The sequence below is a fragment of the Sinocyclocheilus anshuiensis genome, unplaced genomic scaffold (genome assembly GCF_001515605.1).
Source record: "Sinocyclocheilus anshuiensis isolate Anshui unplaced genomic scaffold, SAMN03320099.WGS_v1.1 scaffold572, whole genome shotgun sequence".
NCBI lineage: Eukaryota > Metazoa > Chordata > Actinopteri > Cypriniformes > Cyprinidae > Sinocyclocheilus > Sinocyclocheilus anshuiensis.
Genome location: NW_015555778.1, coordinates 2,110,301 through 2,138,185, shown reverse-complemented (window position 1 = coordinate 2,138,185; position 27,885 = coordinate 2,110,301). Strand labels below are relative to the sequence as shown.

At 36.6% G+C, this 27,885-nt stretch overlaps 1 protein-coding gene across 2 annotated transcripts; it reads left to right on the top strand.

The window, feature by feature from the left end:
- The first annotated feature begins 1,004 nt into the window (after window positions 1–1,004).
- Window positions 1,005–8,805, top strand: fam174c (family with sequence similarity 174 member C). 2 transcript variants are annotated; one of them, XM_016468510.1, is made up of 3 exons: window positions 1,006–1,446; window positions 7,235–7,363; window positions 7,512–8,805. In XM_016468510.1, the coding sequence occupies exons 1-3, from the start codon at window positions 1,175–1,177 to the stop codon at window positions 7,513–7,515; spliced, it is 405 nt and encodes a 134-aa protein (XP_016323996.1). In that variant the 5' UTR covers window positions 1,006–1,174; the 3' UTR covers window positions 7,516–8,805. The 2 variants fall into 2 exon arrangements, with proteins under 2 accessions (XP_016323997.1, XP_016323996.1); XM_016468511.1 differs by lacking the exon at window positions 7,512–8,805 and having other exon boundaries at window positions 1,005–1,446; window positions 7,235–7,367.
- The last annotated feature ends 19,080 nt before the right edge of the window (window positions 8,806–27,885 follow it).

The following is a 27,885-nucleotide window of genomic DNA, read 5'->3' as shown; positions in this document are numbered from 1 at the left end:
GAGGGAGTACGATCGCCATTTTGGAAGCAGCGTGTATTCAGATCGGAGCAACAAAAGTTTTGAGTGTGATTCAAATAACTCATACTGAGTTTTGATAAGCATAGAAGTTATACTATTAAGAAGAAGAAAAAGATGGGGAAATCGTGGGGAAAAAGAGGAAGTTGGATCAGAAACAAAAGATAGGATTGATGATTCTGAGATTGAAGATGAAATGGAGACGGGTTGGTCACAGGTAGAAGGAGGGAGAATAAAAAGTGTAGGAAAAACAAATAAAAAGAGGAAGAAAGATAATGAAGAGGAGTCAGTAATTATAGATGAGGATAGTGAAAGGGAATTAATAAGTGGAAGGAGAGAGGAAATAAAAATGATTGTGAGATTTAGAGGGGCATGGAGTAAAAGGAGTAAACCCAATTGAATTAACAAATGAGTTGAGGAAACAATCAGGAGAGATTAAATGTGCAAGAGTACTTCAGGATGGAGCATTGATGGTGATATGTGATAATGAGGAACAGAGGGATAAAGTGATGAAAATGAAGGCTGTGTGTAAACGAGATTTCAAGTTGTAAGCAAACGGGTGGAAAACCATGGCTATGCGGAGTAATTACAGGGGTGAAGAGGAATATAAAAGGAGGAAATGTAATTGAAGCAAAGCGATTGCAAAGGAATAGGGAAGGTAATAAGGAAGAAAGTCTTTCTGTAATGTTGCGCTTTGAAAGTAGTGGAATGTTACCAAGTAAAGTGATGATTGGATATGTTAGCTTTAAGGTGAGAGAATATGTGCGTGCTCCACTGAGATGTTATAACTGCCAGAGATATGGTCATATTGCAAGTGTATGCAGAGCCAAAAAGAGATGTGCACATTGTGGGGAAGAACATTAGAAAATGTTAAGAGATAGAGGAAATGTTTCTGATCCAAGCTACCTGATGATGGCAGTAATGCACTGTTAAGTGCGGGTGCCAGTAAAAGAAAGAAGAAGAGTAAGATGCGCTCGTGCTCTCAGAGGGGAACCTGATCTCGTTGTTGATTCCCCTCAGGACACAATTTACCGTAACTACGCGTGCTGTCGTCTTCAATCAGGAAGAGGAACTGGATTCAGTCGTTAAAGCCAACTTCATATTTGTGTGTACTGTGTAGGTTTTCTTTTGCCTTTAAAAAGCACGAACTCAGGCTACAATGACACATTTAAGACTTCTGCCTCTGGTTTTGACTTTGTGGGCTGTTTCTTTCGCCGATGACGGGAGCATTAAGCCCAGCACCACTAAACCACCCGCACTCAAGAACACTTCCAGCATCAGCAACAGTACAGAAGTGTCTCACAAAAATAACACCACCGCCAACTCAAAAATGGGCTTCAATCTGGACGGCGCGATGATAAACAGGGCTCTGTATGTTCTGATCGGGATCACGGTCATCGGAGTTCTGTATTTCTTAGTGAGAGCAGTCCGGTAAGTCATCTGGAAATTATGTCAAATGAGATTTTGGCTTAAAAGCGGTGCTACTTACAGTGTGTTCATTGTACAGTATATACTGCTTGTACTTAGTATACAGACAGCGATTCGAATCGAAAACACTGACATGTTAAGAAACTTTGGGTATTGAGTCATATAACCTGTTATTTGATCTCGAGCGAGATTAACTTGGCTAATTAAAGTTTGGTTTTAGTAGTAACTTCAGTGGGACAAGTTAATCTATGGATGATGGACTTCAAAACAACCTTGGTTTTAAAGTGAACTCGATATTCATTTGTGTAAAACGTTTTAATTTTGTGAAATTTTGTTTAGGATGTAGGCAACACTCATGTGAGATGATTCTAGATTCAGCAACCTTGTTGAAAAGGCTGTTTTATTCTACATGGAGCGGGCAGTGTTGCCAACTAATTTTCAGGGGAAGCTGCTAAAGGAAGGTCGATTTGTTGCTAAAAGTTGCTAAATGATGTTGTGATGTCATTGCGTGATGACGTCATTAAGTAATCATGACGCAAAATTGTCACTACATTAAAAAATATATATTTTTATATGTTAATTTAGATTTGTTCGTAAAATAATATAAATGCATAATATAATGTTAAAATATAAATAACCTTTTTTTATATGCAACATTGAATTGTTGAACACTTACACATTTTTGAACGATTACAAGTTTTTTTTATTAGTAAACTAGTAAAACTACACATTCTGAACAATTGAACAATTATTAAATTATTATTATTATTATCAAATTGAACAATTGCAAATAGCAGTAACTTAATTCACGTGATGTGTGTTCTGCTAGGCATCGTTGGTTTCCTCTTTTTGTGAAATATAGATGGAAAATGTGTGCCTTTTTATTGTTTGAGCCACTTATCAAAAGTTGCTAAAAGTAGCCAAATAAAATTTAAAAATAGCTAAATTTGTTGCTAGGTGCTTTTGGAATAAAAAGTTGCTAGAGTAGTCTGAAAAGTTGCAAAATTTAGCAACAAAATTGCTAAGTTGGCAACACTGGGAGCGGGTCGCCCCCTCATGGGCGCTGATATGTGTCACATGACCAGCATAGTCACACATTTGAGTTATGCTGCATTCATGCCATGTCGTAATTACCGTAATTCCGAGATGACAACACGTGACGTTCAACTCGGTGCTGTCAGAGCCGTTGAGAAACAGAGTTGCGACACGCTTTGATCTCACCGCCACGCGGTCACGTGGTTCATGGAGCTCTCAATAGTTCCAAACAACTCCGCGCTGTCAATGTGTTTGAATGGGTTTAAGTAGGATAGACAGCAGTTTCACTATATTTGCAGCATTTCTAGTGATTATTAACACATCATGTGCATTGATTGTGTATTGATAACTACGCTGACTACGTTTCACAATTGCATTTTATTTTGGGGAGTGATGAATAGACAGCATTAATATTTTATCTAATATGCTTATTATTTATATTACAATTAGCATAATATTTAGGGTGAAAATAGAGAAAATGTTTTTAAATTCCAGTGCAAAGAGGCAAATTAAAGGCGTTTGGTGGCCAGAAAAATAACATCCCTATGTAATGCCATGGTTTAACCACTAGATGCCAGTATGGCTGTTTAATAAATATAGCCTGCCTGAATTGAAACAATTCTGCAAAGAAGAGTGGGCCAAAATTCCTCCACAGCGATGTGAAAGACTCATTGCCAGTTATCGCAAACACTTGATTGCAGTTGTTGCTGCAAAGCGTAGCACAACCAGTTATTAGATTTAGGGGGCAAACACTTTTTCACGTAGGGCCAGGCAGGTTTGGACAGCTTTTTTCCCTTAATAAAATAAATAATCATTTAAAAAGTGCATTTTGTATTTACTTACATTATCTTTGTGTAATATTAAAATTAGTTTGATGATCTGAATCTTTTAAGTGTGACAAATATGCAAAAAATTAAAAAAACAGGACCACTGTATTTCACACCACTGTATTTAGCTCTACTCTAGTTGCTGTAAAGAGATTTACCGGTCATAATAGCTTTATTTATTTATTTTATGTTTTGCATTGTATATTTAGACATTATCAAACACTCAAATGTTTATACGGTTTGCTTTTTTTTAAACGTTGAATTTAAAAAGATTACTCACATCCCAGTATTATTTTATGACATTAAAAAAGGCCAGCGAATACGGAATTTAACCCAATAAAAATTTTTAATTACGTTTAAAAAAAACACAAGGCAACAAACTGCATTCAGGGAAACTCTTTCTTGTATTCCTTTAATGGGCAGTCTTCACTGAAACTCATTCAACTTCCTACAGGGAGAGAAAGATTGCAGAAAGACTAAAAACTTAAAAATATGACAACTAGCATCTGGTTATGATCGCTATTAAGGTGTTTCTCACGTTATCTAACTGCAAATATAGCATAACTGCCTATCATCTAAAACTAAACATGAACTATAATGCGTTTCATAAAATACAACTACTGGCCAGATTTCTGAGAGGTAAACTAATGCATTAAAATGCCAAAAACTGCTGTAATTTCCTCAACTTTCTGGCGAGTGTGCTTGAGAAGCACTGAAATGAATGGGCTTCACTACTGGAGCTATTGGTTGTTTGGAACTATTGGCTGCTCCATGACACGCTTTACTTCCGCATTCCTCAGTTCCTATAGAAGCCTATGGGAGTGTCGCAACTCTGTTGCTGCATCCCAATTCGCATACTATCCGTCCTAAATAGTATTCGAAAATAGAATTAGTATGTCCCAAATCATAGTATGTTTAAAAAAGTATGCCAGAGATTCCCGGATGGAATCTATTCGAAGTGCAGATCGATGCACACTCTAACGGCTAATATTGCCCACAACACATTGCGCGGTGGACGAGTATTCAATTAGAACTACAAACACGCATTAAAAGTGTTAAAAACTACAAACATGGCGGATATACGCGACCAACGGACAGGTAGATACATGGATTTGAGTGATAAATAATCAATGTCTAACCTGATGAAAAAATATACATTTAATGTTATCCACGTTATATTTCATCTGCAGCAACACTGTGAACTTTTATAATGATTTGTTTGGTCGTTAACTTTTAAATGCATCATTATGCAAACACATGAGCAGAGTTCTCGGCATGATAGACCCGCGACTAGCAGATCAACGTACCTCTTAATTTCTCTTCAATACGGTAGGAAATCAAAGTAAACGAAATGTGGATGATGTTAACTGTGATAAGATGATTGACAGGGCAGTTTAAACAGTAACAGAATGCACATAACTAAGCAACAGAGCGTCCGTTAAAGAAGCAGCTATGATGAAGTAGTATGTCCCAAAGCTTGCCTACTATTCTTCTACATACTCAAAAGTATGTACTTTTTTTCACAAAAAGAGTACATACTAATTAGGGCATAGTATACATAGGCGAATTGGGACGCAGCACGTTTCTCAACGGCTCTGGGTGCCATTCACGTCCTCGGACTGGGGATTGTCCGTTTCTATAGCAACAGTCAACAAAATGAACCCGCCACCGAGTGAAAGTTACTGGCAGCTGTAAACCACATAACTTTACATTTGTATGATACTACTAGATATTGCAGAACACAGAAAGCGTGTCAGGTAAACATAATTACTAACCGTTTGTTTGTTGTTTATTATTAATGACGGCGATAATAAATGTGTTATTGCTAACCTAAACAAACTACAACAAAATAATAACAGTATGAATGCTTACATAATATGTTTTTATATTATAGTACATCTATATATATGCATAAATGTTCTCTTTTTTTTAGAGCAGCAATAGCCACATGAGGTACAGCGGTCACGTACAAACCGTAGCTCTCAGAAAACTCCCAGTTCACAAGTTGTAATTACGAGTTCTACGAGGATGTGAACGCTATTTACAAGTTGGAATCTCGTAATTACGGGAGTTCCGATATGGCGTGAACGCACCTTTACTTAAGGTGTCCATGCATCCTATTGGAACTATTGGTTGTTTGGAACTATTGGCTGCTCCATGACACGCTTTACTTCCGCATTCCTCAGTTCCTATGGAAGCCTATGGGACTGTCGCAACTCTGTTGCTGCATCCCAATTCGCATACTATCCGTCCTAAATAGTATTCGAAAATAGAATTAGTATGTCCCAAATCATAGTATGTTTAAAAAAGTTTGCCAGAGATTCCCGGATGGAATCTATTCGAAGTGCAGATCGATGCACACTCTAACGGCTAATATTGCCCACAACACATTGCGCGGTGGACGAGTATTCAATTAGAACTACAAACACGCATTAAAAGTGTTAAAAAATACAAACATGGCGGATATACGCCCCATCAATTTTCTCTTTTTTTTAGAGCAGCAATAGCCACATGAGGTACAGCGGTCACGTGGTACAAACCGTAGCTCTCAGAAAACTCCCAGTTCACAAGTTGTAATTACGAGTTCTACGAGGATGTGAACGCTATTTACAAGTTGGAATCTCGTAATTACGGGAATTCCGATATGGCGTGAACGCACCTTTACTTAAGGTGACCATGCGTCCTCTGCTGCGTCCCAGTGTGCCTACTTATACTACGCCCTTAAAGTATGTACTCTTTTGGTGAGGAAAATGTACACACTTTTGATTGTGTAGTAGAAGAGCAGGCAAGCTTTGGGACATACTATCACATCACACAACTGCGTCTTTAATGGACTGCTCTGCCGCATAGATACACGCACTCTGTCACTGTAAACTGGCCTGTCAATCATCTAGAAGAGCAGGCAAGCTTTGGGACATACTATCACATCACACAACTGCGTCTTTAATGGACTGCTCTGCCGCATAGATACACGCACTCTGTCACTGTAAACTGGCCTGTCAATTATCTTGTCACAGTTAACATCCTCCACATTGCATTTCATTTAACTTCCTACTGTATTGGAGAGAAAAGAAGTCTGCTATTGATATTGAATTGATCTGCTAATATTTTTTACCAGGTTAAATGTTGAATATTAGTAACTCAAACCCCTTTTTCTAAGCCTCTGTACCTAACCGCCGGTCGCGCACATCCGCCATGTTTGTAGTTCTGGACAGAATCCTTCACCAAAGCGCAATGGATTGTGGGCAATATTAGCCATTAGAATGTGCACGGATCCACACTTCAAAAATCGACCTGAAATAGTAGACCATCCGGGGACTTTTGGCATACTCTTTTCAACATACTATGCTTTGGGACACACTTATTTTAATCTCACATACTATATAGGATGGATAGTATGAACATTGAGACGCAGGGTTATACTTTCCGCGAGTGCGCAAGGGTCCGCTAGGTTCTGCGTGACGAACAAATCGTCATTGGAGGGTGTACGCGAAGGCTCTTTCTGGATATCCACGTGCCTCTCATTTTTTTGGTCACTACTAGGCTACAAAAGCACCAACTGCGCATGCGCTGGAAAAGCAACATGGACGTCGAATTTGAAGAGAGGCTGTGTGAAGAAGTCTGTCACTACCGGCACCTCTACAATCCGTTGATAAAACAATATAAAGACAGCTAGATAACCGAGGCCCTTTCAAGGAAAGTATGTGGGCATCCACTAACAATAACAATGTATTTAGTTTATAAGCTGACATTTAAGTCATTATTCACTTAAAAATCCAATAAAACTCCAAAATGAAGTGAACAGTCATGTTGACTATTTTCATGGTGTTTTTTGTGATTTTTTTGAAACTTTAGCCTCATTCTGTTTTGTGGAAAGAGAAAGTCACACAGATTTCTTCAAGCGTCTCTCATTTGTGCTCTCATTCCAGTCTGAAGAAAACCGGTGTTCAGAGAAAGAAATACGGGCTCCTGTCAAACTATGACGACACAATGGAAATGGCCCACCTGGAAAGCGACGAGGAAGATACTACCGTTTATGAAGCCAAATCTTTGAGAAGGTAGTCAAACACTAGATTATTCCACCAGATCTTTCAAATATTGACATAAGTAAAGCTCAGTCTCTGCTCAGCTTTAGACTTTGGACTGTGATGCTGGAAATCAATACCTCAGATATGAACAGCTTTTCTTTCCTGCTTCTTTCAACAGATGAATCTCTGGGGGTGATTGACACCGCCAGAAATCGAATGTGATGAAGACAATCCCATTATTTCCACCAAAATGGTTGTCTAATGATTTTGTTGTCATTTTCTACAGCCCAGTCAGGATGCTTGGATGCCTTTTTCCAAGATTTAAGTGGAATGTGTAGGTTTAAACTAGATATATTTTGGACTGATATAACCAAATAGATCTTCTTGGAAATTTCTCAGAAGGTCATACATTCTGTTCTAGAAAGAAAGTTGGCAGAAGTTCAAAACTGTGTTTTGTGCCAAAGTTACTTATGCATCATTTTTAGGGGTTTGAAACGCTTGTCTAAGTTGATGTGTGTTAATAATTAATATTGTAAAAGACTGTCCCTCTTTTCCAGTTTACCAACACTGAAAGGCCTGAAAGTTGTTTGCTAATTTATGGGACTATTATATTGTTTGGACTATCTGAATTTATCATTGTTTTAGGTGTACAGTCAAATTATGATAGATATTCTGTTTTTTTTTTGTTTGTTTTTTTCAAATATCCTCAGTTTCTTTTTTCTTTTCTTTTCTTTTTTCTTTTCCCTTCTTGTGTCTTTTTTCTGGGTATTGATTTCAGATGTGAATTCTGGAATAAGTGTGATAAATTCACAGATTTTGTTTGTATGAATCTGCCAAATACCAGCATAAGTAAGTGATGCACTTTAATTTTTAGGGTTTCGAAGCTACAACAGCAAAACCTGGTATTTCATGACATGGCAACACTCCTGACCACGTCATCATCGTACCATTTCAGGGTTTGTTTCATAAACAAAAGTAGTTCTACTTTTAGAGACTAAACATTCCCAAACGATTTTGGTTCCAAACATAGACATGCTTCAAGCTCAGTTCTGCGTTGATTGTTATCAGCATGTTAACTGAGATTTTGTGAGACTCGCCATGCATTGTTTGTGTGTTTTTTCAGTGGGTGTTATTCTGCATTGTGTAAAGATGGCAAATTAATTTGCTGTCAAATTAGCAAGCCATCTTGAGGTATATGGATCCAATATCAGCGTTCTCAAATTTCCAACTTGAACATTTGATGGGTGTGTATGAGGGTGTTGTGACATGGTTTTCCTCGAAATACATTTACTGATTTATTGATGCTGTCAAATACTGTCAAAATGAAATGCATGAACTGTCACTGTATCAATATTGAATGTACATAATTTCAATAATTCCTGAAGTGTGCCTTTCATTCATTCCCTTTTTGTAACTGCAGTTGATTGGATGTGATTTGGGCTCTTTTGTAATTAAATTCTCTCTTCTATTTTCGTCCTTGTTATTATTTTTTTTATTTACTTTTGCCCTTTACTTAAAAACATTTTAGATGTGATTGATTTCAGAAACACCCTTAAAAAGCATGTAAGGAGTTATGGTAATTTAGCATACTACAAGGTTAATCAGCTGATTTGAAAGTAGGTTAACTTCCTTTAATCAATTAGGATTATAATTTTTACTAAATGTTTGTAAATGGCTTCAAGTCAGCATTTAGTAGTTAACTTACTAGCCTCTGTTGAGTGACTTTACTCTGAATGCAGCCTAAATTATATTTAATCTTTTTTGTTGTTAGAACCTTTGCATTAACATTGTCAATGTTGCATTATTATAATTAATGTGCTATTCTTTAGTGCAATTCAAAATTTTACCAAAACACCCCCTTTGTTTCCCTTGTGTGGTAGGTAGGGCCTTCTTTAAGGCTTTAATTTGATCTTTAATCTAGTGACTTTCAGTCAGTAGGTGGCGCCATATGTCTGTCTAATAGCAGAGCACACTGTATACTGTACATAAACACACACACACACTGTCAGCTGTTGCCCAGTTGAGTTTGGCCTCTTTCCTACCTTATGAACCATTAAAACTGCTAAATAACAGAGAATTAAGTCTATAAACATGATTATGCTGAAACAACACAAATGTACAAATGACACAGCACAGAAATAACCTTCAAACCCAGGGTCAAAAGGGGTTAAAACACACATAATCATTATATTACATTAACACGATAATGAGTTTTGTCATTTTTTGCTCATATCATCACTGCTTAATGAGCAACAGTCAGACCATATTTCAGAATCTCAATTATATTTAGTTTTTGAATAGAAACTGTTTAGTTAAAAGATTAATGCTACTGATCAGCATGTCTGAAAATAATAATATATCAATATCACAATTTTATTGACATTAACCTGGTCAGTTCCATGGGATTTTATTTTTATTTTTTGAGGTAGCATGCCTTGGTGTACCATATATACCCTAGTACATGAATATGGTGAATTACCATGGTACTATTTGATACAATTACCATACCTGTACAACCAGAGTAGTTTTTTGTAATGTTTAATAATATTGCTATATAAACAATTTTGGGAGGGAAGAATCCTAAAATTGTTATTAACAATTTTTAATAATTTGTTAAAATGTTTTTTAGCTTTGGAATGTATTTGCTAGTGTAGTTACATAATAATAATAATAATAATAAAGTTGACAAAATCCACTTTTAGCAGATAAGCATTTAATATACATTCTGTCTCTTCTGGGAAAACAAAAGCAAAAATATTGATGATGACTCATCACTGCACAGATTTTTGACCAATCAGATGCTCTCTAGAATGAGAATGTCCCGCCTAATGCCATAAGCGACCAACTAGCAAATCAAGTTCATTGCTGCCACTTTTTAAAAAATATTATTAAATTATTTTAAAGAGATGGACCATTTTATATATTCTATCTAAGCTTCCTGTTTCGACAGGAAATTTGTCAACGCATGAACAGAAAATTGTGCTTATCAAGTGTTTTTTAGGGGGTTATATATCTAATATGCAAAATTCATGTTTTAATGGCCTGTCATGAAAGGTTTTTCAAGCATTAAACAGCAAAAGATTTTTCCCACTGGAACAGTTGAATGTCCTGTGATGGGATTCGCTTTTGATGATTCTGGTTGACTCGAGTCAAGACCAATTTACCGACCTCCTGAAAATGTGACGAGACAAGCCAAGGAGAACCAATGACAAATGCTATTGATCGCCACAGCAGGAATTAGGAAAAATGCAACAACAGAAAAAAGGAAGAAAAACTGGAAATGCAATGGCTAAGCTCAGTATAGAATCCCACGTTTAAGAAGCATGCTAGAAGAGAGATTAATTCAGGCAAAAGAAAAAAGAAAATCCAACTTAGTGAAAAGCTACGCTCGGACTGTTTGAAAGGCAGAGGAGCAGTGGTGTGTTGTTGATGATCATCCCAGCTTGATTCAGCACTCCATCTGCGCTCTCAGCCGTGAAAAGCAGCTCCCGCTTGATACCTTTTAGATGCTGCTCAGCAGATAAAAAATTACCTTTTGTGCCTCTTTGTCTGATATCCGGAGGGTGGTGTGGAGATTTTCCTGGTTCCCCACTGAGTCGCTCTGGCTTTCCTCGGCCATTTGTCCATTGTCTGCACAGCAAGCATAACATATTCCTCCTGGAAGTTTCACGCAATTTTCAGCTAAAGCTGTAGCTTTTACATTGTGTTCTTCTGCTGACTGACATCGGTTAAGAGCGCATCGGCATCTGTCAGTCTCACCTGTGGGTCAGGGAGATGCTGAGGATGTTTCTGCTGGTGGGTTTGGTGTGTTCATGGTTGACCAAAGAGGCCTGACCCGGGAAGTTCAAAGGTGCGGAATGAAACTTCTTATCTTCTTTCTTCCTGCTATTTGGTGTCCTTTCTCAGGTTTGGGATCTGCTTAAATCTATGATAAATACAGTCAATTTCACATAGGACATTTTTAATCTCATGTACTTTACTGTATGGAATGACAAGAAACTGATGCAAAAGCTCCCCATAAGAAAAATGATTTTTCTTCATCCCAATTTCACAAAATATATGACGACTTAAATAATGAATTATTTAATATTGAAGGACCCAGATATGTTGTGTAAAAAAAGAATGATATAAAGTTTGTTTTGATCATGTAACCTAAATATTCAGGCAGCAAGAGAAGCTGTTGGGATATAATGAGAAATATTGTCATACTTGTATGGAAATATTGTTTTATTTATGAATGTATTTTAGTGAATGCACAAATTTTGGATTTCATAACCTTTTATCACACACACACACACACACACACACACACATTTACCTAAATATGTTTCCTTTTATATAAAATATTTTAGACACACACACACACACACACACATATATATATATAATTTGTATATAACATATGAAGATTATATTTGTGTAAATATTTTACATTTAATTTTTAATATTATATTACAGATTATATATAGTTCAGCATGAATTCCTTCTTTTGTTATAAATATTTTATTAATATATTTCATAAAACATGAAGTATTTATAAAAAAGTAGGTAACATGAAGGTATCATTTATTAAAAGGGATACAATAAAGATGAAATTAAGATAAAGTGTTAATAATGGCGATAATAAACCTTTAGTATTTTAGCAGTATACATTCTAAGCTTTTCGACAAATCTTTTTCCACAGGAAAAAAAAATTAAAACAGTAGTATGCTGATTTGTTGATCTTGTCATGTTGCATGTGTGTCCAGATTCATTTTAAAAATAAGCCTTATTTATATTCAATTGTATTTCATAAATTAAATGAATCGAGATGATACAAATCATGACTGTATTTACTTGTGGTTCATTCATCTCATTGGAAATGGAAGGTCATGTGCTTTGCATTGTGGGATACACAGTACTCTGTGTAGTGTGCACTACTGTATACTGCACATTTTCAAAAGTGCATACTGTGCACAGTATACATATTACAACCCATTTGTCTAATGCTTAACAACAAATAACAAATAGTCAAAGTCGTTATTTACAGTGTATACAGAAATAATAAGAATAGTATGTTAGTATGCTACTCCAAACATAACCAGTCCACACTCTGGGCTGTGGGGAACTACTCATTTCCCCCCCTGAGCCGTTAATTGACCAATTGACCTTTTAATAATTGCCTCTGATTGTTGGATTGTAGCTTCACCAGAAACTGTAGAAAGTTAATGGACAGGAAATCATGACACTGTTCTTTATTGTAAATGCTTGAGTCAAGCTGTTGAGCTCCGTTTTCCCAAAGGGTGTATTTTATGCGGCAGTAAATCGGATAGAAATGAGATGGAAAGATGTACCAGTATCTTTCCATAGTTATCTACCGTGCTTTGTTCCTTTTCTTTTCTTTCTTGCTCTTCCTCCTCTCCACAGACCCTCACGGTGACGTCCCAGTGAACAAAGCTGGATTGTGGGAAAGCGTGGGCATTGGCGGCTCGGTCACACACGCTAGTCGAGCTCCCCGCCTGAGCAAGTGTTCCGCCCGAGTCATTTTTGGACAGGAATTTTTTTCTCTCAAATTTCATTTGCATAATCCTTCACTAAACACCCCCCAAACACACACACACACACACACACACACACACACTCTGCACACATATCTATTGAACCCTGTTCAATATAAGGTTGACAGACACTTCAGAGAAGGCAGAACTACATTCAACAGTACAATTCAAGCAGGTGATTGAAGATTTGCTTTTATTCTGCGGCTCTATTGAACTGCTGCTTTTTCTCATAGATGCTGGAAGCTGTGCAGTGTTTGGTATCATGTACCCACACAGGTATAGTGGCAAACAGACTAAAGTTTGTGACCTTTGTCTTTTTGTCTTATATTATTCATTAATAAGATACTTTTATTATATTATATTGATACTTAATATATTACATTACAGGTGCATCTCAATAAATTAGAATGTCATGGAAAAGTTCATTTATTTCAGTAATTCAACTCAAATTGTGAAACTCGTGTATTAAAAAAATTAAATGCACACAGACTGAAGTAGTTTAAGTCTTTGGTTCTTTTAATTGTGATGATTTTGGCTCACATTTAACAAAAACCCACCAATTCACTATCTCAACAAATTAGAATACTTCATAAGACCAATAAAAAAAAAATTTGTAGTGAATTGTTGGCCTTCTGGAAAGTATGTTCATTTACTGTACATGTACTCAATACTTGGTAGGGGCTCCTTTTGCTTTAATTACTGCCTCAATTCGGTGTGGCATGGAGGTGATCAGTTTGTGGCACTGCTGAGGTGGTATGGAAGCCAGGTTTCTTTGACAGTGGCCTTCAGCTCATCTGCATTTTTTGGTCTCTTGTTTCTCATTTTCCTCTTGACAATACCCCATAGATTCTCTATGGGGTTCAGGTCTGGTGAGTTTGCTGGCCAGTCCAACACCATGGTCATTTAACCAACTTGTGGTGCTTTACAATTTGAGTTGAATTACTGAAATAAATGAACTTTTCCACGACATTCTAATTTATTGAGATGCACCTATATATTATAGACAATATAATAATCCTATAGACAAGATAACTAAGATAATTAGAGCAATAGAGGCTAAATATCTGTCTTATTCAGCGCTTTTGATGTGTTCCGAATTACATACACTATCGCTCCATCTGAAATCGCATACTTCTCTACTATATAGTATGCTAAAAAAAAAACAGTACTCCAACAGAGCAGAATGTCTGAATTCATAGTATTCAAAAACAGGTAGGCGACAAGTACCTGGATGACCTACTACTTCCGCTGTGACTTTGAAGTGCGCATTCGATTGACACTTTACTATCCCATAAGGCATCGGGAGAGGGTTTATAAATGGCAGTGAAGGGACAACTTATGCTATGTTGGCACAACATGGTAGATGTAGTACGAACATACTTTTTTAACAGTTGCATAGTAAGTTCACATTCAAATGTAGTACGATTTCAGATGCACCATATGCACTTATGCTCTATGTGAATTTTAGAATGTTATTTTGTGATTCAGCATTAGAGCCTAATAGTCTCTATGCAAAGAAGGCTGCAGCAGTGCATGAAGTGTCCAACAGTTCACATTTCATTTTTTAGTATAAGTGCTTTATCTGGGTATTTAAAGTGCACTACTCTTGCTGAAATTTTTAGTGTTAACATGAACATACTATTCACACTAATTATACTACAAAATGGCATAGAACAGTGCATTCGTATGCAAATTAGGACTCCAGAAATTTTAGTCATCTATCAAAGGTTTTATGTACCATAAAATGAATGATCCATAACCATAAAAATAATACTGAAGTCATTAGGGACCATTTTTTACTAGTCTCAAGATGGCGCAAATGAGTTATTCTAAGAGAAACAGCAGTGCTATGTCGTGCCTTCAAAATAAAAAAGAGCCAATAAGCAATTGGTAAAGTCAGTGCAAATGTGAGGCTCTGGTTCCCATAGAAATGGAGATTAGCGTTTAGGATTGCACATACCTACACCTGAAATATATGTGTTTAATGCTATTTGGGTATTAGAAACAACATTTATGAGACAGTTCATGTTAGATTTTATTGCTGACTTTAAATGTGTAAAAAGAAATGTGAATTTGGCAAGCAGTTTTTGAGATTTCAGTATTTCCCCATTCAAGTAAACAGGAATAGATTCCTGAAATGTCCAGAGGTGTTGCAAATATGGCCTCAGAGTAAACAGTCTTTCATTATCAGGGACTTTGGCAATAGTAGAGACATGAAAGTACCGTTGAATGTACAGTTTAATGTAATAATGTGCTGTACTTCATTTTGTTCCCCGTTGGATTTATGAGCTTTGTAATAACTAATCCAGACAAGCTCAAACTGAACAGTATTTCAAAGCAGAATTTCAATGGTTTTTAAACATTTTGTTTTGTTTTGTTGTTTTTTTTCTCCCCCACAACCGGATTGATTATTAAACCAAAATAATAATAATCATAAAAAAATTAATTAATTAAAGCAAAAATAAAAGCCGTGCTTATCAAATGCCCATAAAAAAAATCTATTTAATTGGCTGAAAATAATAACATAAAAAGGTTTTGAAAATAAAAAGACATATTTATTATTCATTCTGTTTGTGACAGACTGCTTTGACAGAATCAACTTATCTCCCACATCCTTTCTTTGAGGTTGAGAACAGTGCCAGAACAATCCTAAAACACAACTTTAAAATCCAAAAGCCTTGGTAACTGAAGAACAAAAGCACTTATATTAAAAGAAGTGCTCCATCAGTCATCAGAGACCCAATGAATTTGTCATCTCTCGCTGGACCCTTAGTAAACGTGGAGAATTTCACAACTCTGCCAAAAAACAAAAACAAATGGTGCCAAAAAGTCCTCCTTTGGAGCAACATGACCATAGATCTTGTGTTTTAACGTGTTAACGTAATGATTTGTTCCAACAAGGCCTGCAGGAATTCAGAGATTGTTGTTACTTAATGCTTTATGGGGAAAAGGCACTTTTGTGATGTTTAAAAAGAGAGAATTGAGGCTCTTAAGAGCTGGCCGGTGTAGAATTGTTTTCTAGTTTCCAGTCTTTATCTTAACGGCGGAACATTCAAGAAACTCTCAAGACTTCCTCCTTGGTGATGAATGTAGTTGCTGTAAATCTCGTAAAACATGGTATACATTTCGCTATAGTCTCATCCACTGTTGACTGAGAGGGGCAGATGAATGGTTAAAGTTGAACAGATAGCTGAATTAGAGGCAAACGAGGGCTGATGAGATTTTTCGGGGGGTGGATATTGGGGGAGTAGAGTAGGTTACCCCGACGCCCTGAGGATTAGGTCGCAGTCATGAGCAAATGTAAGGCGGGAAAATTTACACGAGTTTCACAATTTGAGTTGAATTACTGAAATAAATGAACTTTTCCACGACATTCTAATTTATTGAGATGCACCTATATATTATAGACAATATAATAATCCTATAGACAAGATAACTAAGATAATTAGAGCAATAGAGGCTAAATATCTGTCTTATTCAGCGCTTTTGATGTGTTCCGAATTACATACACTATCGCTCCATCTGAAATCGCATACTTCTCTACTATATAGTATGCTAAAAAAAAAACAGTACTCCAACAGAGCAGAATGTCTGAATTCATAGTATTCAAAAACAGGTAGGCGACAAGTACCTGGATGACCTACTACTTCCGCTGTGACTTTGAAGTGCGCATTCGATTGACACTTTACTATCCCATAAGGCATCGGGAGAGGGTTTATAAATGGCAGTGAAGGGACAACTTATGCTATGTTGGCACAACATGGTAGATGTAGTACGAACATACTTTTTTAACAGTTGCATAGTAAGTTCACATTCAAATGTAGTACGATTTCAGATGCACCATATGCACTTATGCTCTATGTGAATTTTAGAATGTTATTTTGTGATTCAGCATTAGAGCCTAATAGTCTCTATGCAAAGAAGGCTGCAGCAGTGCATGAAGTGTCCAACAGTTCACATTTCATTTTTTAGTATAAGTGCTTTATCTGGGTATTTAAAGTGCACTACTCTTGCTGAAATTTTTAGTGTTAACATGAACATACTATTCACACTAATTATACTACAAAATGGCATAGAACAGTGCATTCGTATGCAAATTAGGACTCCAGAAATTTTAGTCATCTATCAAAGGTTTTATGTACCATAAAATGAATGATCCATAACCATAAAAATAATACTGAAGTCATTAGGGACCATTTTTTACTAGTCTCAAGATGGCGCAAATGAGTTATTCTAAGAGAAACAGCAGTGCTATGTCGTGCCTTCAAAATAAAAAAGAGCCAATAAGCAATTGGTAAAGTCAGTGCAAATGTGAGGCTCTGGTTCCCATAGAAATGGAGATTAGCGTTTAGGATTGCACATACCTACACCTGAAATATATGTGTTTAATGCTATTTGGGTATTAGAAACAACATTTATGAGACAGTTCATGTTAGATTTTATTGCTGACTTTAAATGTGTAAAAAGAAATGTGAATTTGGCAAGCAGTTTTTGAGATTTCAGTATTTCCCCATTCAAGTAAACAGGAATAGATTCCTGAAATGTCCAGAGGTGTTGCAAATATGGCCTCAGAGTAAACAGTCTTTCATTATCAGGGACTTTGGCAATAGTAGAGACATGAAAGTACCGTTGAATGTACAGTTTAATGTAATAATGTGCTGTACTTCATTTTGTTCCCCGTTGGATTTATGAGCTTTGTAATAACTAATCCAGACAAGCTCAAACTGAACAGTATTTCAAAGCAGAATTTCAATGGTTTTTAAACATTTTGTTTTGTTTTGTTGTTTTTTTTCTCCCCCACAACCGGATTGATTATTAAACCAAAATAATAATAATCATAAAAAAATTAATTAATTAAAGCAAAAATAAAAGCCGTGCTTATCAAATGCCCATAAAAAAAATCTATTTAATTGGCTGAAAATAATAACATAAAAAGGTTTTGAAAATAAAAAGACATATTTATTATTCATTCTGTTTGTGACAGACTGCTTTGACAGAATCAACTTATCTCCCACATCCTTTCTTTGAGGTTGAGAACAGTGCCAGAACAATCCTAAAACACAACTTTAAAATCCAAAAGCCTTGGTAACTGAAGAACAAAAGCACTTATATTAAAAGAAGTGCTCCATCAGTCATCAGAGACCCAATGAATTTGTCATCTCTCGCTGGACCCTTAGTAAACGTGGAGAATTTCACAACTCTGCCAAAAAACAAAAACAAATGGTGCCAAAAAGTCCTCCTTTGGAGCAACATGACCATAGATCTTGTGTTTTAACGTGTTAACGTAATGATTTGTTCCAACAAGGCCTGCAGGAATTCAGAGATTGTTGTTACTTAATGCTTTATGGGGAAAAGGCACTTTTGTGATGTTTAAAAAGAGAGAATTGAGGCTCTTAAGAGCTGGCCGGTGTAGAATTGTTTTCTAGTTTCCAGTCTTTATCTTAACGGCGGAACATTCAAGAAACTCTCAAGACTTCCTCCTTGGTGATGAATGTAGTTGCTGTAAATCTCGTAAAACATGGTATACATTTCGCTATAGTCTCATCCACTGTTGACTGAGAGGGGCAGATGAATGGTTAAAGTTGAACAGATAGCTGAATTAGAGGCAAACGAGGGCTGATGAGATTTTTCGGGGGGTGGATATTGGGGGAGTAGAGTAGGTTACCCCGACGCCCTGAGGATTAGGTCGCAGTCATGAGCAAATGTAAGGCGGGAAAATTATTTTTCCCGTTCATTTTAGTGTAATGAGGTGTATATTGCTTCTCTGCAGAGTAATGAATTAGAGAATGTGATTCTTTTCAAAATAAAGTGGTACATTCTTCCCCGGCTCATTTTTTCCTCTCCCACTCTCCTGCAGTTCTTTGTGTTGTGCTATTTTATAATCAGGGTGTCAAGCGGCAGAATGTAATAACCCATAATTTCCTATTAGGCTCATGAAACAGTCATTTGGGCTCGGAGAAGGCAGTGAGAAAATCTGCCGGTGTTTTTTTTGCAGATCTTTTCAGAGTCATAACAGGTATAAATAGGCCATTGAGTCTTATTTGCTGAGAGATTATTGCTTGCTGCGCTTTTTATGCAGAGTTTACAATAAAAACGTAAACTTTTGTGTTCATCGAGGTAAGGCAACTTTGAGAGGCCAATTTAAAAGTTGCTAGGGAATTTGTCAGGGTGTCACAGGACTCCTGGGATCTATAAAGGTCATTTTTTCAATCATTATGCTTTTAAATATTTGTGAAAAATCAATTAGCCTTACATAAGCTGTTTTATTTTACATAGAAAGGATTGCCTTGTGGGTGCAGACATGTTGCGATCACACGAGTAGCAAAATACTGCTTACTTTAGCTTGGTAATGCCATTATTTGGGGACATCTATTCTTGTTGAATAAATGACTGCTAATAGTGCATATATTTATAATATCTGCAACTGAAACTTTCTTATGTCATGCTACATCCACAGCACTAGGTGTCAGTGTAAGTCAAGACAACCAGCGAAACATAAACAAAAAATACTTTAATTGAGTGCTGCGGAGATGATGTGTTTTTGTCGGCCAAAGCCTGGAAATGAGTTAGTATTTGCATTTCCATCATCCTGAAGTCAGTGGGTTTTTTTGAATAGGTTTTTGGTTAAATGTAGGGCTGCCCCTGACTAAAGATTTTTCTAGTCGACTAAACGTGCCATTAAAGCTTGTCGCAAAGCATCAGCCAAAGTATTGACTATGTGTTGGGAAAAATAGCAAGGAGTTATTTTAAATATTTATTAATAAACTAGTGTTTTCTGAGTCAGTTTCCGCTGCAAAGAGGAAGCTGACGATGCTGACTCGCCATCTCCGCAATGTGACATATCTTCAGAGAGAATAACTATAAAATACTAATACAATACAATTCATACTAATACAATTAGCCTACATAATCAGAGAGTATTTGTTTTTATCTAGGTTAATTTTAGAGCGAGCGGCCGTGTAAAGTTGCTACTACTTACATGTTTCAATAATAAGCCATATTTGAGGTCGATGAACAATTAGCCTACCTCAAGGACCAGCAGTTAACAATCTGTCCATCACAGATTTTTTTTATAGCCGACTAATAAAATTTTAGTCAACTATGCCTCTTCTCTTCGACTAACATTTAGTCAACTGTTAGGTTGTAATCCTAAACTTTTGTTGGTTACAGCAAAATTAAACATGAAAGTAGCTTGAGCTTATGTTAACCAGACCTTATTTCAAGCATTTAACCAAAAACCCATTCAAAAAACCTACTGACTTCAAAACGATGGAATTGGAAGTTTAAAAATGACTTGTTTTGGGGTTTTCGGACTTATTCTTCTGGCACTCTAAGGGTCTGCATTATTAGTAGATGCCATGCTTTTTAAAACAAGAGAAAAACAGATGATTAAAAAACTCTAATCACCAAATGTAATTATAGTTTGGATTATTTTGAAATGCCATAATCAAAGACAAAAAGACTCAAATGTCAGTCAAGCCCCTGTTTGTATTTTATTTAAAGACTCAATTGAATTAATAGTACTAATACTCTTTTGTTGTTTGCCATAGTTTCTATATAAATTCTGTCATCATTTACCCACCCTCATGTTGTTCCAAATCTGTATGTAAGAGGATATTTAAAGATACTTTCCTTAATGTGTGTGTGTTTCTTTCAAAGTTGTTTTGGAACCCACTGACTTCTAGTGACCAGAAAATATCAGTTACATTTTTTTTTTTCAATTTTGTTCTTTGTGTTTCACAGAAGAAATAAACTCAAACATGTTTGGAACAACTTGATCCCTTTAATATCCTCTCATTATTAAACACACAGAGACTTACAATGACTTTTTCTTCATTCCAACACGCACAGCGATGCCAAAGAAATGTTGAGTATTTCTGCTGGTCACACCTGCAGTGTGGCCTTCCGTCTTTGTGCCCGCACACTCACACTGCGCAGTATGTTCTCCCACACACACACACACACACACACACACACAGTGTGTGTGATGCCTCACACTTCTCACCAATTCCAACATCTCCCTCATCTCCTACTGCTTTTTAAGATCTCTAATCTATTCATTCTAGAGAGAGAAAGCTGTGGGCCTTCATTTTCCCTTCATGCTCTTCTGGTCACAGTTCAAACCATCATCTCTCCTCTCATCTCTTTCGATTTCCTGTCGAGTATTTAATAGATTATTCCCTTGCACTTCCACTGCCATATGAGGCCCGGCGGGGGCGCAGTGTGACCGCAGTGGGGTCATATGTTGATGTACTGCATGCTGGTGTCTCTGATTAGCACCCGAGAGCTGTGTAGGGAGCAGTGCACACTAATTAAAGGTATCAAACCCTATCTGTGTCCGATGATGACAGCAGAGTTTAGAAGTGACACCACAATCCTGTGTGTGTAATTAGACGTCCAGAGGCAGCTCCCCCAGCAGGCACTTAATGACGGAGCCAGTCGACTCAGGTAATGCTCAGTTGCTCATTATCAGTCGGCTGTGAGTGGAAGCACTTGTTGTCTTCTTTTGTGTTTATCAACTTCATTCCGTTCAAAACAATTAGATTTAACTCGATCTAATCTGTTCAACTAAGTAAGACTTAAAACAAGATAAACAGTAATTCACAAGTTACTCGTGCTGGTGAAACCTCTTTGAAAATGTAGCATGCTAAGATATCCCTTACGAAAAAGAAGTTTATTCAAGTGTGCTATTAGTATACTTCTTTTAAACTAAAAATAGGAAAGTATACCTTTAGTCTACTTTTTATGTACTTCTCAGAAATGGGCTTTATGTACTTCTCAGAAATATACTTAAAATGACATTTAAGTATACTTGACTTATACTTAGAAAAAGTCTATTTTTTATAGACTAAGTAAATATATTTTAGCTATAATTGTGCTTCTAGAATCCGTGTTTTCATTGTTATACTGTAGGGGGCGCTAGTACACATCTTCTGTACAGAATTTCCAAAAAACAGAAGTGAAGAAGAAACCGAAACAACAGATGCTTCCACATGTAGTCTAACACGATCATCAGACATAAAACAGCATCAAAACTGTGTAACGTTATGGAATAAAATGTCGACCAATGAAGACGTAATACTGACTGTCAAGCTTTGGGGTGTTGATCGACTTTATCTACGTTTTGAATCCTGAATTGGATTTATATATATAAAACTATAGATAGATAGATAGATAGATAGATGTTTTTTATATAGACAGATTTATATATATATAAAATTGCAGGTATATGAATTATTTAATCAATGCAAATGAACCACAGAAAAACAGTTTTGCTAGAATTAATCAAAGCTGAGTTTCGCCAAAATTGTAAGCCTACAAGTAGATCATAGAGACCATTACCTAAGAGAGTTCAGTCTGACTATTGCTCAGGAATAAAATGTCGACCAATGAAGACGTAATACTGACTGTCAAGCTTTGGGGTGTTGATCGACTTTATCTACGTTTTGAATCCTGAATTGGATTCTGAATCCAATTCATAGTCTTTTTTTCAGCTTTTTGTTCAAAATGTTGTTTATTTCTTAATTTTTTATTTATGAAACTTATCATAAATAAATATATATGCAATATATTGCTAATATAGATTTTAAATCTATTTAAAATAGATTTAAATCTATTTTTAACATAAATGTATATTTACATAAATATATATTTCCAGTATGTTTTACTTAGTTTTATATTGTATAAAATATATTTGAATAATCCATCCATCCATCCATCCATCCATCCATCCATCCATCCACTTGTCCTCTGTAGAGTCAGACATTGCCTGTTGACATCAACAATTAAAACATTAAAACAGAACTGTAGCATTTGTCATATTCACTGCTAATTTATCGGAAACTGTAGCTTGCTGTTAGAAAAGCTGACAAAATGCAGTTAATTCAGTAGCACCACTACTTTTAGTTAGTTACAACCTAAAGTGCAAAATCACTTGTGGCTTCCCAAAGTGATAATCCTCTCCCCTCCTATCTCTCTCAAACATCACACTCGTTCACAATGGGAGGCAGGTAGAGCATCTGTGTTCTCCCTAAATGAGGCTCTTAACTGCACATCTCCATCTTCCTGTGCAGCTGATGGTGGCACCAGGCTGAAGCAATTCTGCCCCGCTCGCCGTCGGCCCTGCAGCAGCTCTGTGCTGCCACTAGCAGTTAGACAACAGTTCAAAGATGCATGCGGCGATCACTTCCCACCCTGGAGTTTTCACTGAAAAGCCATCATGAGTTTTCCAGCTATCAGGAGCAGCCGTCGGTGGTCTCTGAGTTATTCATATAAGTGGAGTGGAGGCCCTGCGCTATACCTACTGCTGCCGCCTATGTTTTGAAAATGCAATAAAGCGATAGAGATGCATTTATTGTTTTCTTGTAATGCCTTTGTAGGGTGTGTTTGAGTGCGTGTGTTTGAACGCACCCCAGTGCAGTCATTTAGATGCCTTCTAATTGATTTGTGCACAGATAGGGTGTTTATCAGGCTCTGTTCTCCTGTTGGCTCTCCGTATGTTTTCAGTGATTGCATCGATACCCACCCCTGTCCTCGCTGTGCTCCGGAGCCATCAACACTCTCAGTGGGGATACAATGCTCCTGCTGGAAAACTATTGGAACTTCCCTTCAGCTGTACTGTCGCTCTTTCCTAGAGGCCTGGATGGGCGCTGGCCTCACAACCCAGACTGAAGCAGGACCAGCCCAGGGAAAATGAGGACTAAAGGCTGACCTGTGCGACTCGTGGGACAGATAAACACTGAAGAGGTGTGCCAGTCATGCAAGAAGCTCATATGGAAAATGTTTGTAGGATATTACAAGTACTGTAGTTACTTGGGTTTCATTTTATATGGACTGGGTTCATAAAAGCAGTTCGTATGGAATAAAGTAGATCAAGAGTGTACAAGATAAAGAGAAAAGAAAATTGTATTCAAAATATTCAAAGATCAAATTATCTGACATTTATTGACAGTGTTGGGGGTAATGCATTACAAGTAATACTAGTTACGTAATCAGATTACTTTTTTTCAAGTAACTAGTAATGCATTACTTTTACATTTACAATGAAATATCTGAGTTACTTTTTCAAATAAGTAACGCAACTTGCTTTGTTTTCCCATTTATTCAATGACATCTCTCCTGTCTCTGTATTGAGAGAAATCGGGAGTGAGGTGCAGAGCCATTTCCTTCGGCCTGAGGCTTATTAAGTTCACCTTTGGTGTGAAAGACAAAGAAAAAGAAAAAAAAATCAAGCCCAGCTCAGGTGACAAAAAGTAACGCAAACATAGCGCGTTTAAAGTGCATTACTTTAAAAGTAACTTTCCCCAATACTGACCCCTAATATATAATTAAAAATTAATTAAAAAATATATTATTAAAACATAAAATAATAAAATGTTTTAAATGTAATAATTAAAAATAATGAAATAAATAACAAATAAATATTTTTAAAATAAATAAAAAGCTTTGTGTCACTGAGCAAATATCTCAATGGAAGACTGTAAGGACTTTAGATGCGTTCACTTTTACTAACGCAGAGGTGAAATCCAGCGATTTCGCAAATTTTGCAGATTTCGCAAATGGGTTCGAGTTGCTTTCACAGATTTGCTGCACTGACCAAGAGAAGGCTGCTTGGTGTGAAATATATTTTCATAAATTGTTACGCTACATTGTGCTTCATACATCGTAATTTAATGCAAATGAAATCAAAATGTTTAATCGGTTGAACAATCAGTATGTTGTTAAACAACAGTACAATCCATTGAACGTGCTGTATTTCTATACCTCACAGCTTTGTTTTCATTCCTGTCAAAATTTATAGTCCTACCCTGACTAAGGTCTATTGACAAAAGGCAATGAACCTTTTTTACCCTGCAAAACTTTACTGAAATTTCACTTATGTGAATGCATCTTTAGGGTTGCATTTGGATCAGTGCCATTTTGAGGCAGTACTGCTTTGTCAGGCCACTGAAAGAAACAGGTTGCATTTCCATTTGGTGCCACTAGAGGTGCCAGAAATCGCCTTTTAAAATCTATTTTTGACCTTTTAATGAACATTATGGACAGAGAGGGCAGGAAATGATACCACAGAAGAAGCAGTATTGTGATAAACTGAAAATGGGAAAATGCTGTTGCTCATAGGTTGCTATTTCATAGATTTCTCACTCATGTTTTATTTAACAGTCTATTTTATCGCAGATATTTTTCCAAAGAATCCATTTGGGGAAATAATAGTATAGAGCTATAAAATCAGTGTGGATAGAAGCTCAGATCATTTGATTGTGGAAAAATTTGAAGAGGAATTTTGGTCACAGGCTTGTCTGAGACATTGTTAAGATCCCATTTGAAACTCTAGAGAAGACACAGGTGAGATTGACTATCCATCCATCCATCCATCCATCCATTCATTCATTCAGGAAAACCAAGCCGTTTCTGTTTCCCATTGACTTCAATAGTATTTTTATCCCCATACTATAGAAGTCAATGGGGACCAACAACTGCTTGGTTACCAGCATTCTTCAAAATATCTTATCTCAGAAAAATAAACTCATGCAGGTTTGGAACAACTTGAGGGTGAGTAAATGATGACAAAATGTTCATTTTTAGGTGAACTATTGCTTTATTTCGAACAAAGCAGTTTTAGATGGAACTGATACTTCACGCTCTGCTGCGATTGATTTAATTTGGAGCTTTGGACTCAGTTAAGACTGATGCCCCTCACACATGACTGGCAACGTGTTTGACAGTTGAGACGTCTATCCATCTTTCTTCGTACCTTTCCGATTCATCCATCTTTCTGCTCTCCTTACCCATGCATCCATCTTCCTGGTATCATTCCTCATCAGTCCATCTTCTCGCTGACACTGTCAGAAGAGACAGTGAGAAGGTTTTATGGCTTATCCACAATGTTGCTGGTACTGACATCTTTAAGCTTGTCCGAACTTATACCACAGCTCACATCCCATCAATCAGAGAGAGGGAGAGAGAAAGTGAGGGATGGGAATAAAGATAAAGAGTAAAACAATAGAGTTGGGGGTAGCGACACTAGTAACTACATTTTTCAGTAGCATGACATTTCAAAATAGTGTAGCTTTTAACAACCTGCGGTGTAGCAACCACAAAGTCACAGTTTTTAAAGTCACAATTTATTTGTGCTTGTAGCTCTTTCTCATGTTTCTAGTTGGAAAGTCTGATTCATTCTAGTGACTCTGAAAACTGTCATTTTTAATAGGCCTATGTAGGTTTGGAAAGTATCATCACAGTAGCCTTACAGTAGCCTAGTTAAAATGCAGATGTGGATGGAATAACCTTTTAACCTTCAAAATTAGATTTATAATGATTTAATAATGTTGTTTTAGTATATTAATGTATATTTTTAAATTGTAAAGTATGTTGCTTTCTTATTTGTATTTAAAATCCGATTTAAATTCTGATTTTTATTAATTTGATATGTTATATGTTCACTCATGTAGACAACAAGTAAGGTTTTTCTTCTAATGTGAAATATTAGAATTTATTTTATTGGATTGAAATATATAGAAGGCAAATTATATATTTTAAATGCTTTTATGTATTTTAAAATATATTTTCAAAAAATGGCTCAAAAAATATGTTGGTAAAAATATATATTTAAATTAATTAATAAGCCGATTTTTAAGCTAAATGCTAATATTATTTGGAAAATTAGAGTTTAGTTAGTGTATAGTGTTCAAGTTTAATACTGAAAATTTCCTCTTAAGTAAATTTAGTTTATGTGTTAGCTAATATTAGCTATGTTGTGTTACTCTCTCGAGGTACTGCAGACCTCCTTGGGCTAACTACTTTTTCAAAAGACTAGTTTAACTAGTTTTAAACCACTTATGAGCTTGTAGCTTGGCAAGCTACAGTGTCAAAGCATCCCCACCACTGGAGCCAAATGAAGAAAATGGCTTCTTCATCTACTATTATTTTTATGGAGATATACAAGTCGTCATTCTGGTTACCCTCGTTTATCTGGAAGATTGGGACTGATGCGGTGGGTGATAGAGATGGGGGCGTTTGTCATCACTCACCCACCGAGAGAATCGTCCTGGGGGCAAGAGACGGTATTGTTATCATGCTGAGAGGAAGTTAAGCTGATTTGGCCTGAGCGAGGTTCATTTAACGCTGCCTCTCGGGAAGACCGAGGCTTTGCAGAGGAAATGATGATGATCTTCAGAATGTCATTAGCTGCTGAAGATAAGAACAAACTGATCGCTCAAAATCTCATCTCAATCCAGATCTTTAAAACATTTGTCACAGAATTAGGTGTTGAGTAATTGCCACCTCCAGAGCGCTGAGGTCAAACCAAGGTCAATCACGGGTAACACTTCTAGCTCTCGGTAGTCTGACAGAAAATGTTTGTGTACGCTTGGGAAACCTAACTAGAGAGTTAGTAAAACTATCAAGAGAATCTTTCAAACATGGAATTCACTCAACCAAAACATACACATGAATATGCTTTCAGACAGCGAACAGAGTTCACTTACAGGAATCATAATCAAAAATTAAAGCTGCAAGCAGCGATGAATGGGCCCTCGCACCCGGGCTCACCGCCATGGGGTGGCTTTAGTAAAACAGCGAACGGCGAGCATTATGCATTTAAAGTGGTAAATATAGGAGGAATACGTCAAAGTCATTTATATGTGCCAATCTTCCTGCTGCCAGCTGGTGGCGCTATGACTATAACTGGATTTTGGCATGTAGATTTCTTCAGTCCAGCACTTTTATCAAACATATGAAATTTGGTGCAGATTGAACATGGTATGTTTGAGTTAGTATAAAGCATGACGTGTCCTATTGCCAACAGGTGGCGTTATGATTATAACTGAATATTGGCCTTTAGATGTCTTCAGGCCATGACTCTTTCCAAATATGTGAAGTTTGGTGCAGATTGGACATAGCATGTTTAAGTTAGTGTGAAACAAGCCATTTCCTGTTGCCAGCAGGTGGCGCTATGATTATAATGGAATATTGGCCTTCAGATGTGTTCAGGCCAGGACTTTTATTGAACATGTG

Coding starts and splice junctions, on each gene's coding strand:
- fam174c (XM_016468510.1), top strand. CDS start 1,175: ATGACACATTTAAGACTTCTGCCTCTGGTTTTGACTTTGTGGGCTGTT. Junction 1,447..7,234: donor TTCTTAGTGAGAGCAGTCCG/GTAAGTCATCTG, acceptor CTCTCATTCCAG/TCTGAAGAAAACCGGTGTTC.